At 38.8% G+C, this 12,602-nt stretch overlaps 1 protein-coding gene across 1 annotated transcript; it reads right to left on the bottom strand.

The window, feature by feature from the left end:
• Window positions 1–4,750: 4,750 nt before the first annotated feature.
• Window positions 4,751–6,661, bottom strand: exosc3 (exosome component 3). Its single transcript, XM_004571147.3, has 4 exons — window positions 6,375–6,661; window positions 5,996–6,145; window positions 5,717–5,868; window positions 4,751–5,619 (listed from the first exon to the last, which is right to left on the bottom strand). Exons 1-4 carry the CDS (start codon window positions 6,597–6,599, stop codon window positions 5,412–5,414), a joined length of 735 nt encoding a protein of 244 aa, XP_004571204.1. The 5' UTR covers window positions 6,600–6,661; the 3' UTR covers window positions 4,751–5,411.
• Window positions 6,662–12,602: the final 5,941 nt, after the last annotated feature.

Raw genomic sequence — 12,602 nt, 5'->3', positions numbered from 1 at the left:
TATAGCCAAACTCATGAGCAAAGTGCACCTGGGGGCTTGATACTTTTCCCCTAAAGAATTATAAGGAGTTTTTAACTACTTCTGTTAGTCATTTTATTAATTAGTCATTGGAGGAAGGTATATTCCCATGCCATTAAAAACCTCTACTGTAACTCTATCAATATACCACCAGCCTCTTCAAAAATGATTGAAAAGGTTGTGTCTAAAGAACTGATGGCCTATCTAACTGGAGAAAATCTACTACACCCCATACAGTTTGGTTTTCGAGCTTACTGCTCCACATCTAACTCCATCTGTCTATCAATGCCAACAAACTGGATTCAGTCCTGACTCCTGCTTATTGTACTGCTTTCAGTGTTTCAGGATAAAACTGAAAATATAACTGAGAGCCTGTATGGGAGTACCACAAGGCTCAATCTTAGGACCATTGCTGTTCACTATAAACAATTTAGTAAATATGATTTTCCATCTGTGTGATGGTGTTAAAACCTTGATGTATGCTGATGACCCAGTGCTATATTTACACGTTAAAGACCTTGAACAAATTGCTGCCAAATTAACATTCAGTATTCAAAAAGTGCCAAAATCATTCATATTTTATTCTGAATAAACAGAAATCAGTGACTGTTCTTTCAGAATGAACACAACGTATTCACCCAAGTATCTACACTGATGGAAAACAGTTAAAAAAATGCTGTTCAGTTTAAATATTCAGAGGTTACCTTAGATTCCACTCTTATATTTTAAAAAACATTTCAAAAAGATGTGTCATATGCTTAAATACAGCATAGCTACTTTAATTCATTAGGAACTAACTGACAGTTGCTGCATCGAAGACATAATTGAATGCAATGATTCTTTCTTAATTTCATTACTGCATTTCATGCTGGTCACAGGACTGGATTAAAATCCATCAGATCATTTCACAAATGAGTTCTTCAAGTTCTGGATACTATTATAGTGAGATAATTACTGAAAATAACATGTAACATTTTGATAATCTAATATTGTATTGTTTATACATAATGCTGCTCTGACACCTTTGATAGAGAATGAAGTTTCACCAAGTCATGTAGTATAAAGAAGAGCTTTATGACTTGACCAAAGAGTTTCAGCTTGTCCCCTTCATCAGGGTCATCAAGAACAGTATTGCAGACAGCATTTTAAATAAATTAAGTGTCTGAGTAGAGAAAAAAATCTAATAGGAAACATTTAAAACAACCGATTGTATGACCTCAGTGTATTTCTACACCAACAGAGCACCAGCATGGATGGGCTCAGCATGTGGTCATGTGACATAAGACCAAATAAAGAGTGACTGATGTCCAGAGATGGGCAGTAACGCGTTACTTGTTACTGTAATATAATTACTTTTTCAAGTAACGAGTAAAGTAAGGGTTTACTATTGTAAAAACGGTAATTAGATTACTGTTACTTTCCTGTAGGAACGCTGCAACAGTGGATCATATATCGAGTGCGGGAGAGAGTATGAGCATGCAGTGTTTAAAGCGTGGAAGTACTGACCTTACTTTGAGTTTGATTCCATAAAAAGTGACAAAAACATTAGCGTGGGAAGAAAACTTCTTTTTACAGCGAAAAAAACCCTAAACAAGCTCCTAGTGCGCAACGACGTAATGGGAAATTCACAGAGAAACTCGCAGATTCTTCCACTGACCACTGCGGCACACCTGCACCAGGGCACACCTCCGCCTACTCCACTCCTGTTTTACAGGTGAAAATAGAGCAACAGGACCGCTAGTCTTTGATTTTATTTATTTTCTGCTGTGTTTTACTTGCATCTATTTGAAAGACTGAGTGTAAACACAACAAATATTTTATTTTATGTGCTGGAATGTGCAGAAAATAGGTTTAGATATTAAACTAATTTCTTCAAGTCAGAGAATGGTGCATATAATTTAATTTTTGCTTGATGCATAAAGTTAAAAGATTAAAACTGATAAAACAAGTTTAAAAAAAAAGAGACTTTTTCATTTGATTACATTTTGTATGATGGATTATGCAGAAAAAGTAGAATTGGGCTGAAAGATCTATCGCTTTATCACCTATTCAGGTTGTAAATCGTGTTTTTAAAAAGTAACTAAGTAATTCATTACTTTTGAAAATAAGTAATCAGTAAAGTAACGGGATTACTTTTTTGGGGAAGTAATCAGTAATTAGTTTTGATTACTTTTTTCAAGTAACTTGACCAACACTGCTGATGTCACATCTAAGTGTGAGATTTGTCCAGCACTGCTCTGAGTAAATAAACGGAGCTAATGGTAGGACTGTAATATACCTTTCCAGATGACACTGGGAGTGTCAGCGGGAAGTTTAAGGTGGTTTTCAAACAAGATTTATAACCAAACACCTTTATTATCAGCGTGTTGATCAGAGTGAGTTTACTGAATGTAGTCATAAGAGAAAGTTTGAGAGAGTTTGAGGTATTTTCAGACCTGGAGGTTTGATGATTGCTAAAGTCTCCATGAAACAAATTGAAGTCACAGCCCATTGTTCATTTAGTGGGCTAGTTTCAGTCATTGTGCAAATTTACTGTTTATAAGGCTGAAGAAACCTGCAGTCAGCTGAGACTGAAGAAGTCACTTGGATGAGTGACAAAACGATTCTCCCACTGAAAAAGCTAAGTCCAGATGAACAGAATCAATCTTTTGGGATCTTGATGAAACAGCACACCCCTGCTGAAGGACCAGAGTCCCTGCAGCTCTTCGCTGTTTCAGGACTCCGAAGTTCTGCTGTCTCTACAAAAAATAAAATATAAATAACTAAAACTTAAGAAATATGAAAAATAACAAAATCACAGTTAAGGACTTTTAAATACTGAATGCAATACAAATTTCTTCAAATTTGTATTCTATTAAGGAGGTCAAGGGCAAATGTGGCACCATATATTGACCTCTTACTCTTACTCTTAAACTCAACCCTGAGATTTCTGCTATATCTTCTCGCAAGTTCCCAAAATGCTGTCCTGTTCAGTCACATATTTGACTTTCCAAGTAGGTACAAAGGTTTTGCATACAGTTGCAGTGATCTAGAACGTTCCACTCAATGCATGTTTTGCGCTCTCCTCAGTTGCATCTTCTTGTGCATTACTTCTCATAGCATCTTCATGTCTGCAGCCTTACTATCATGAGAAATATCTCCTGTCTGAAGAATCAGGTGTCAATTTGTGCTCCCTGATGATGTTTCATTACAATTGACAAAACCAAATAAAGGTATCAATCACCATATAACAGACTACCTATAAGCATTTAATAGTTTCTCATTTTCTGTGAAGAAGCAGTGTCATTGTGGTGCTACGAGTGCTGATCATCAGCCTGAAACCGACCGGCTTCCTCAAATTTGACCCTGGCTCACTGTCATTAACAACTGTTTAAAACCAGTCCTCAAGCTGCTCTGCTCACCTTTGTTTTGGAATAAAGTTGTTTTCCTATAACTTCGATACCCTAATGTGGCTTCTTGGGGAAAGAACAAGAGTCAAGGTGTTTGCCAGTCTGAGTTTGGTTTGAATTAAACGAATGTCTCATGCCGCTGGGGCTCTGGGATGCAGAAAAGTTTCTAGTTTGGCAACTAATCTTCAGATAAGAGATAAACCTGACTCATTCAAAGAACATGAAAAAGGCTTGGAACATAATCTGAAATCTTACTGAAACAAACCCGAGATTTTAAAAGTGACAAGTTGTTGACAAACTGAGGTGACAGGTGCACATTTAATCTGTTCTTTCCCCAAACAGAAGATACAAAACAAGCCTGATATAAGGGAAGCGACCTCCATACACCCACATGTGAAACCAGACTAAGTGTGGAGGCCTGAATTTCCTAAATGAAAAAACTGGAGAATCATTTTTAGAAAGTGATGAATGTTTGAGACCATCACTGCACTGTGTTAAGCCCTCATCAGACATGTGTCAGAGATAAGGGAGGATAAGGAAGTTGGCGGTTACTTCTTTATGTCATGGTTACCAACTGCCTTTGCAGGTTGCGGTTCATTATCTGATAGCACAATAGCAGAGGAGGCATTTGGTGCATCGTTTCTCTTCTATTCAAACTTGACCAAGTGAGCTCCAGTCAGAGACGTTATCAGAGGGAGAGGTGACAGACAACAGCAGATAAAGATCTATAAGCTGCAGAACAGCATTAATATTCCTGTGAATTTATGAGATAATATTAATGCAGTAAACAAGCATGAAACTGTGTTCTTATCACTGTCTATGAAACAGTTGCTTTGGTCTTTTTTAAATATTATTTTCTTTTGTCTTTGTTTTTATGTGTTGCCGTGTTCCACTGCCCCCTGGTGGTCAACACAGATGCTGCAGGTCACCTACAGTCATTTAGAATTAAAAAAAAAATTAAAAACAATTTTCTTTTTACTTAACACTTAAATTTAAACCTCTTTAAAAACCAGAAGTAAAAAATTAAATCCATATTTGATAAATGCACGTTATGCTTCAGTTTTTAATTTTGATCCTGATCCCATCTTTGGGTTCATTAACAGCGGGACAATTATCAACTTCAGACTATCTGAAAATCTAAAGGAATCATGAAAATACAAATTTTATCACGCAGTGTCTCCAGTTATGCTGCTGCTGTGTCTGCCATCAGGAAGCCAAGCTGTTCATGTTGGACTTGGAGCCGATTAAAAAAAAGAAAATAGTCATGGCTAAAGGTTTTGACAGTGTCAGAAATGTGTGCTTCAGCTTTTTTAAATGTCTCCATCTCATAGAGAACAAAGCAATTTATACATTTTAAAGGCTTTTATTGGCAAATAAATCAAATGTATGCACAGAGTTAGTATTTACAGTGTTGACCCTTCTTTGTAACCTCTACAGATCTCCGTAATGTGCTCTAGATCCATTCCTGCCTCATCAGCACTCCAGTTGATCACAGATTCTCAATCTCATTAATAGTGGAATTTTCTGGTCCTGGATCTGAGATATTAATATGCAGATCTCTGAGGGATCACTTTACCTTGTGATGTGGTGAAAAAGGCACAGACTGTCACCAAACTGCTCCAGGATTGTAGGAAGGAGCCGCTCTTTGGTCAATCCTCAACTTCTCTGAACATTTATAATTTTGACATTACTTTTTTTTTTTTTTTTTAATATTCCCCCCTCACCCTCATCTAGTTTTATTTATTTTCATCTTGAGTCTGTCATGTTTGTGGTTTTTGAGTGGGCAGGTTCTTTGACAGCTGCTTTTCAAAAACGTTCAGACTGGAGCTCCATGTGAAAACATGTAATGATCCTTTAAACACTGAACAGCTGTAGCCATGCTCAGTGTAATGTCACAGAGCCCAGGAGTGACATCACTGCAGCATTACACCTGGACTCAGGTCTGAAGTGGTCTACAGTGTGGGCTCTGCTGGTTCAGTCGGTGTCCTGGAGTCAAGAAGTCGTCTAGAACGCCCCCTGCTGGACCTTCCTGAACAGCTGCTGTCTCTGCTGGGCCGTCATGGTTTCGGCACTCTGCAACAGGTTTGCGATGATCAGCGTCTGCTGCACGCTGGCCGATTTGACCCAAATGCGTCCGTTCATCCCGACCACAAGCTCACACGGGAAGAGGTGCTCAAGGTCTGAGCGGATGTTGCTTTGGGGTGCCAGCAGCCTGAGGGGGGGAAAGTAATGTTTAGCCTGAGTTAAAAAGACCATAGACACAAATGCTGGTGTCATGTTAGCTGCAGAGGGTGCCATGTGTCAGTTACCTTCTGACAAGACCAAGAGAGACTCTGAATAGCAGACCTCCTGTTCCAAACACTCCCATCCCATTAGCTCGTCCTGAGCTGTCAATACACACCAGCTCTGGTTCCATGTCCTTATTGGCTATGAGGAACTGAGCAAACACCAGGTCGCCCATCTGTACAGGTGACACACAAACACACAGGGAGGAGAGAGGGGGAATCATTACAGTGGCTCTCTTTAACCTAAAGGTGGATTACCTTTAGAGTTCCCTGCACACCAAACTCCAGTCTGATTTTGGATACCTGGACGTTGGGTCTGTTCCTCTTGGTCGCTCCTTCGAATGCCAGGTAGGACAGAGACGCCTGCTCACTCCCTCCGAAGTCCACCTTGAAGACATCTCCAGATTTGGCGGTGACGATCCCGATGATGCTCTCTCCTTTAGCTGGGACATACTGAGGATAAAGAGAGACATAATCAGCTCCCAGCACGCACTGGTTTACGGAGGTCTGCTTGGTGCTGTGATTAATTCGGGGTTATACTTGAACACTGAGAGAAACACACGTTTCACACTTCCAGGTTTCTGAGATAAATTAGCATCCAGAGAGCAGAAAACCAGCCCCTATCGATGAATTAGGTTATCAGAAACTCACACTGGCGTTATCTTACTAATATTTCTCTCACCCTTCTCTGTTGGGAATCGATCCAGAACACGTTGGGCTCCTTGTGTCGCAGCACGCCGCTCTTACATACCACTAGCCGGTCACCGCAGCGCCGCAGGCCCGGACCGCACATCACCTTCTCCGACTTCACCGGCGCCGTCAGAGAAATGTTCTCTTCGGCCTCGAAGGAGAACTCGTCCCCCGGTAACAGCACCTCCCCAACCCTTTCCTTCACGGTAGAAAACATGCTGCCGCCTATTCTTCAGCGTTAACTCCTCTAACAGGTTGTTGTTGTTTTCCACCGGAACCCCCCCAGTATCACACGCAGGAAACATCCAACAGCGCCCTCTGTCAGTCAGGAGGTATTACAACATGCTGGCAAACATGCCAGTAATTTGTTGGTAGATTTAGAAAACAAAACAAAACAAAATAAAAACCAAAAACATGTGTGACCCAAACCATTGTTACCAGGTCTGACTGATCTTTACCTAATTTTTAACATGTCTCTTTATTAAATATGTTATTTAACATCTCAAAGTGATTATAAATTGAGAACAAAAGCATACATCATTATAGTGTTATTTTATTCTTCAGATACTTTGATATGACAGTAGATTGAAAGACAAGAGAAAAAAATAGGGATACGTCTGAGAAAAAAGGCTCAACAGTGAAGTCCCAATTGTATCAACAAACAATTAAATAAACAGGGAAAAAACAAAAATCCAAGAGTAACATTATAATTTACAAGAAAAAAAGTGTCATTTACAGTGAGGATCATTGTACACCTAAATAAACAACTAAATAAATACATAAATATGTGTAGACAAACAGAGGATCCAATCTAAATTAATTTACAATAAAACAGTTATGTCACATTATATAATTAATGATTCTTTAGTTGTTACATTTTGTGCATTTAATGGCACTTACTGTACATTTTAATTGGTATGAATATATTTTTGTATTTATTTTATATTTTGGCAGGTTTTGTCCTCCATATTTAATCCAGTCAGCTGCTGTTTTCTATTTTTATTTATGTAAATATACACCTCACACCTAGTTAATTTCAAATTAATTTTGCGCATCAGCAGATCTCTTTTCTTGAGCAAATGAGAGATCAATCAACTCATTCAATTCAGGCCATAATAAAGGAAAATAGCAAAATTTAGAGCATAGATTTTTACCATTAACTCAGCAGAGACAGATCTTTTTTAAAATTTTCCACCACCTTTGGCAGCAAGAACTACAATTGGGTTTTCTGATAACTGACAATATAAGTCTTTCATATTGCTGTGGAGGAATTTTAGCCCACTATTCTTTGCAGAATTGTTTTCATTTCATACACATTGAAGGGTTTTCCAGCATGACAGACCTGTTTAAAGTCACACCAAGGCATCTTGGCATCTTGGCTGAGTCAATCTGGACTTTGACTCAGCCACTCTAATGCCTTCATTTTGTTTTTCTGAGCCATCCAGAGGTGGACTTCCTGCTGTGTTTCTGATCTTTGTCCTGCTGCTTAACCTCAGTGTGCTTGAGCTTCAGGACAGGAACTGATGGATGGATTTTAGTAGAGAGCAGAATTTATGGCTCCTGGGTACCATCACACTGCCACCACCATGTTTGAAATGTGAAATGTTGTTAGTGTGATGTAATGGGATTCAAAATAGTTCCACTTTTGTCTATCCAAACAGTCTACAGAATATTTTCCTCAAAGTCTTGGGGATCATGCAGAAGCATTTCAAAAAATGTGAGATGAGCGTTTGTCCTGTTTATACTCAGCAGTGGTTTTCTCCCTGAACTCTCCCTTGGATGCCATTTTCGCTCCATTTTTTTCTTAATTATTATTTTTTTTTTTACCTCAACTGAGATGTTACAGTGAAATGATCAGGGTGACAAATATGCAAAAAGCTAAAATCATGAAGGGGGCACACACACAGTAATATAAATGTTCTTGAGGGGGTAAATGAAGTATTACTTGTGTTTTAAAGTAAAGGGTTGTACCGAAGAAGATTAGGGCCAATGGAAAAAAAAATGGGCACATCTTTTTTTTTTTTCTTCTTTTCCAGAATTCTGAGATCAAAGTCAGAATTCTGATTTTTTTTTCTCAGAATTCTGACTTTTTTCTCAGAATTCTGAGAAAAAACAATTCTGAGGAAAAAGTCAGAATTCTAAGAAAAAAAAAGTCAGAATTCTGAGATTAAAGTCAGAATTCTGACTTTTTTCTCAGAATTCTGAAAAAAATAATTCTGAGGAAAAAGTCTGAATTCTGAGAAAAAAAGTCAGAATTATAAGAAAAAAGTCAGAATTCTGACTTATTTTTCTCTGAATTCTGACTTTTTCCTCAGATTTATTTTGATGTGCGCACTTTTTTCCCCCAGTGGCCCTAATCCTATTCTGTTAAAGAGTATGACTTGCTCACTTCCATGAAAATCCCACTTTGTTGGTTTTTGGAACAGGAGCCTAACATTTAAAAACGTCTTAGCTTGATTACACATTACAGCAGTAATGTGATTACTGTGGGGTTTACTTTTATATAGAAGATATAGTAGGTCGGAGGGCACTCTGAACTCATACTTATATAGATGGAAATATATCAAATGCGTTATTAGTTAGTGCACATCAACATGTTAATATATGACTCTTGTATTTGAAGTATTCTGTGATGCTAGAACTGCCCAGTATGTGGTTATGTGGTTTAGGTTCTGACACCAATCTGGTCCACTGGATTTATAAACATCTGGACACTATAGAGAAGAAATGTTGATATTTGCAACTATTTTAATTAAGAAGATGACAGAAGATGAAAGTTTGAACTGCAATTTATTTTGAATCATCAGACTTAATCCACACCAAGGACCAACACTTCAAGTGTGGTAGCAGTAGCAGATACTAATGTAATTGCACTAACAGTATAATGTAACTATAGTAACAGTAACTGCTACTATTACTATCCGGTCTTTAATTGATGACGTGATGAATCCTGCTTCCAAAGTACCCTGCGTTAAATAAGGCTTTTGTGTTTTTAACAAGTTTTAATGCTTTGTATCTGGTTCTTTTTATTCTCAAAAAGCCCCTAAAACAGTCAGTGATCACTGTCGCCCTCTCTGTTTTTATTACCGCTATTCATTTTAAAGCTCAGTGGATGAATTATCTCAGTTGTTCTCCTGACTTAAGTTTGGTCCGTTTACAGCATCCTGCCATGCGATTGCATTTGACCCTGACCATCAAGAATCCTCACGGCAACTTTTATCGAGTGGAATAAAGTTAGCGTTCATCCTCGACCTTCACTGTTTATATTATGCTAACATAGCTGTGTCGCTAGCGATCACGTAGCACATCAGCTAGCCAAACTTCAGTAACCCTACAAACGTCAGTGCTGTTTACTTTCTTGTCTTCATTTATGTCGGAAGTGATAGCAGAGCTGTACGTTTTAATTTGTTTCAGAAATCTCTCAGTCAGGACAGGCTATATTATATTTAGATAAAAACTAGCGAGCTAACTTCCTGCTAACTCCATTAAGTTTAATAAATTCCGTTTTCATGGATGCCTGGATGTTTAACCTAATTGTTACACCTGGTAGAGCAGCCACACTGATCATTTTATTACAGATGAAAGACAGTAATTTTTAGTAACAGATATTGATAAGTTGACACAAGAAACATAAATATATTGGTGGAAATCTGTGTAGAAAAACTAGTTATGCGGATTGGAAAATGTTTCGGCACGTTCTTCATTCAGGAAAGAGTTGCAGTCATCTGCAACAGGCTTACCAACAGAATCTGGGCTAAAACCAAGGATGAATTTGCCAAAATCCCCTTAGAGAAGTTCACAAACCTCGACAGATGATTTTTGAAGTCCTGTGTAAAAACTGGACACATGGAGAAGTTCTTATGGAATTACATAGCAAATTAATTGAAGATGAAATTGTTGATATTAAATCGGACGTGGACAAGCTGTAGATATTGAACCTTCGAGTCAAGTAACAAGGTTTCTGTAATGTAGGAAAAATAGTGATATCGATTTTAAAATGTTTCTAGAATACTAATTGGAGACTTTAAATTGGCTAGTTTTAAAATTATAATGGCTCTTTTAAATTCATGGAGTCACTTTTGAAAATCCTTTGACTGGTCCTATAGCAGGCATTCGATTCGATTCATCAGTATAAAATATTTATGTTCAAAGCACATTTCTCAGATTAAAAAGGTACAGAAAGGTAATTTGTTTTGTAAATAAATATAAATATACAGCAGAAAAGTTGTTTGTTAAAACAATGACAAAAATGTTTCTGAACCTGCATGGAACAGTTAAACCTTTCCCAATACACTGTGAACAACAGGCAGGTAAGTGTCTTAAACTCTCACACATAATAGCATTTCTGTCACACTTCACTATCAGAACCTTTTGTTCCGTTTCAGCAAGAGCGGCTTTTCTAAATTGACAGAGGCTATCTGGCTTTGTTTGGCTGTGAAGAGTAAACCAGTACAGCTAAAAAGTTGTTCACACGCAGCAGAAGCAAGCAGAGCTGTGTTCAGCTTAAGAGAGAGGTTCTTGATGGCTGAGAAGGAGTGCAGCAGCTCCATGGTGTCTGTGGCACAAGCAAGATAACCATCAAGCTCAACTGCAATTTGCAGCCTTCTGGAGATTGGTCTGGAGAAGAATTCATCTTCATGACTCTCTTTGCTGATCCTCACTCTCATGCTCAATCTTTTAAAGATGTTGTATGATGTATGTCAAGGCTGCAAGTAGATAACACAATTTTGTTATTTAAATTTAAGTAATTATTCCTGAACACACAAACTTAAAATCAGCTAATTCTCAACAAGGATCGTTTGATATTAAGGACACACCATCAATAACTTACAATGTATTAGGTGACATAAACATGTGTTCAAATGTAATAATACACAAAAATGGGATCATATGAATCTGGCATACCAGCCTACATTACATCTGCTCTATCAGTCCAGGAAGGCTTGAACTTGGGTAAGAGGACTGCAGCTGCAGCCAACTCTGGATCCTCCATCATCGGTCCAAAATGCTTTTGAAGGCCATGTTGCACTCTGATGAGTGGCATGCATGTCTTGCTTGATGTCTCCAGCCTGCTAAGTTTGGACAGTAGTTGTTGGATTACTGGCAGCAGCCCTCCCATGAAGGAAGTGGACTCAGACTGGAGGATGTTTGAAGCTTTCACCAGTGGCTTCATGGTGGTACAGCCTTAGGAATGCAACTTCTGCGGGACTCAACCTGTAAGATACAACAACAAAAGCCACTATGACTACTAGGGGTGCAACGATATTCGTATCGATATTGAACCGTTCGATACAGTGCTTTCGGTTCGGTACGCATATGTATCGAACAATACAAAATTTGTAATTTATTTTATCAACTTTCCTTCTGACGATGCTGTCTGTGTTGAGCGCTCAGTGAATCTGCGTTCGACTACTCCGCCTAGGCTCGACAGTGCAGCCTAGGCGGAGTAGTCGAATGCAGATTCACTGAGCGCTCAACACAGACAGCATCGTCAGAAGGAGCAGGGCAAGCTAGCGAGACAGAAGTTAAGCTCTCCTTGCAACATGGACCTCCCCCACCCTCATTCAGATCTGGCGTTTGGAATTATTTTGGTTTTCATGTGACGTATGACCCTGAAGGTAAGCGCGTCATGGACTAAAGTAAAACAGTATGTTGGATGTGCCATGTAATGCTCAATTACATTGGTGTGAACTAGTGTGTTAGCGCAGTTAGCTCGTTAACGTGTTGGCCGTCTAGCCCCATGCACGGAGCGATCGGCAGTAGCTCGTTAACGGAGATTTGCCGTGTTGTGGCGTTAAGGTCATTTCAACGAGATTAACCTGAAAGCACTAGTGGGAACACAACGAATATGACTGTACATTTACGCCGACATCATCCTAGTGCAAAGACAAAAACAACAAGCATGCTACTAACTTTAGCCGAGTCATTTAGACAGCTGTTAGCACATGATTCTCCTTATGCTGCTGAGAATATAGCCCAGAAGAAGCGGATAGTATAGCTTTTATTTTGGAAAGAGGCATTTCTCTGTAATAAACTCTCTTTTCCAAAGATGAGTGATTCCTCAATCAGATACAGGGCTCGCAATATCGCTAGCCCGACGTCCGGGGGCTAGCGATTTTTTCAGTCGGGCTACCAAAATCTATCTCTTCCCTGCCCGTCGGGCTATTGTAGGAAAAATATATGTCAATGCTTTTGCATTCTTTCAGAAATGTAGCTGGGT

Source organism: Maylandia zebra, linkage group LG2, assembly GCF_041146795.1.
Source record: "Maylandia zebra isolate NMK-2024a linkage group LG2, Mzebra_GT3a, whole genome shotgun sequence".
Taxonomy (NCBI): Eukaryota; Metazoa; Chordata; class Actinopteri; order Cichliformes; family Cichlidae; genus Maylandia; species Maylandia zebra.
The sequence above is the reverse complement of the archived record's forward strand: the minus strand, read 5'-3'. Positions and strand labels throughout refer to the sequence as shown.

Excerpts from the sequence above, each read along its gene's own strand:
- exosc3 (XM_004571147.3), bottom strand. The coding sequence starts at position 6,599 with ATGTTTTCTACCGTGAAGGAAAGGGTTGGGGAGGTGCTGTTACCGGGG. Across the intron at positions 6,146-6,374 it reads TCGATTCCCAACAGAGAAGG|TATGTCCCAGCTAAAGGAGA; the intron begins GTGAGAGAAATA and ends CTTTATCCTCAG. Across the intron at positions 5,620-5,716 it reads TCTCTTGGTCTTGTCAGAAG|GCTGCTGGCACCCCAAAGCA; the intron begins GTAACTGACACA and ends TCCCCCCCTCAG.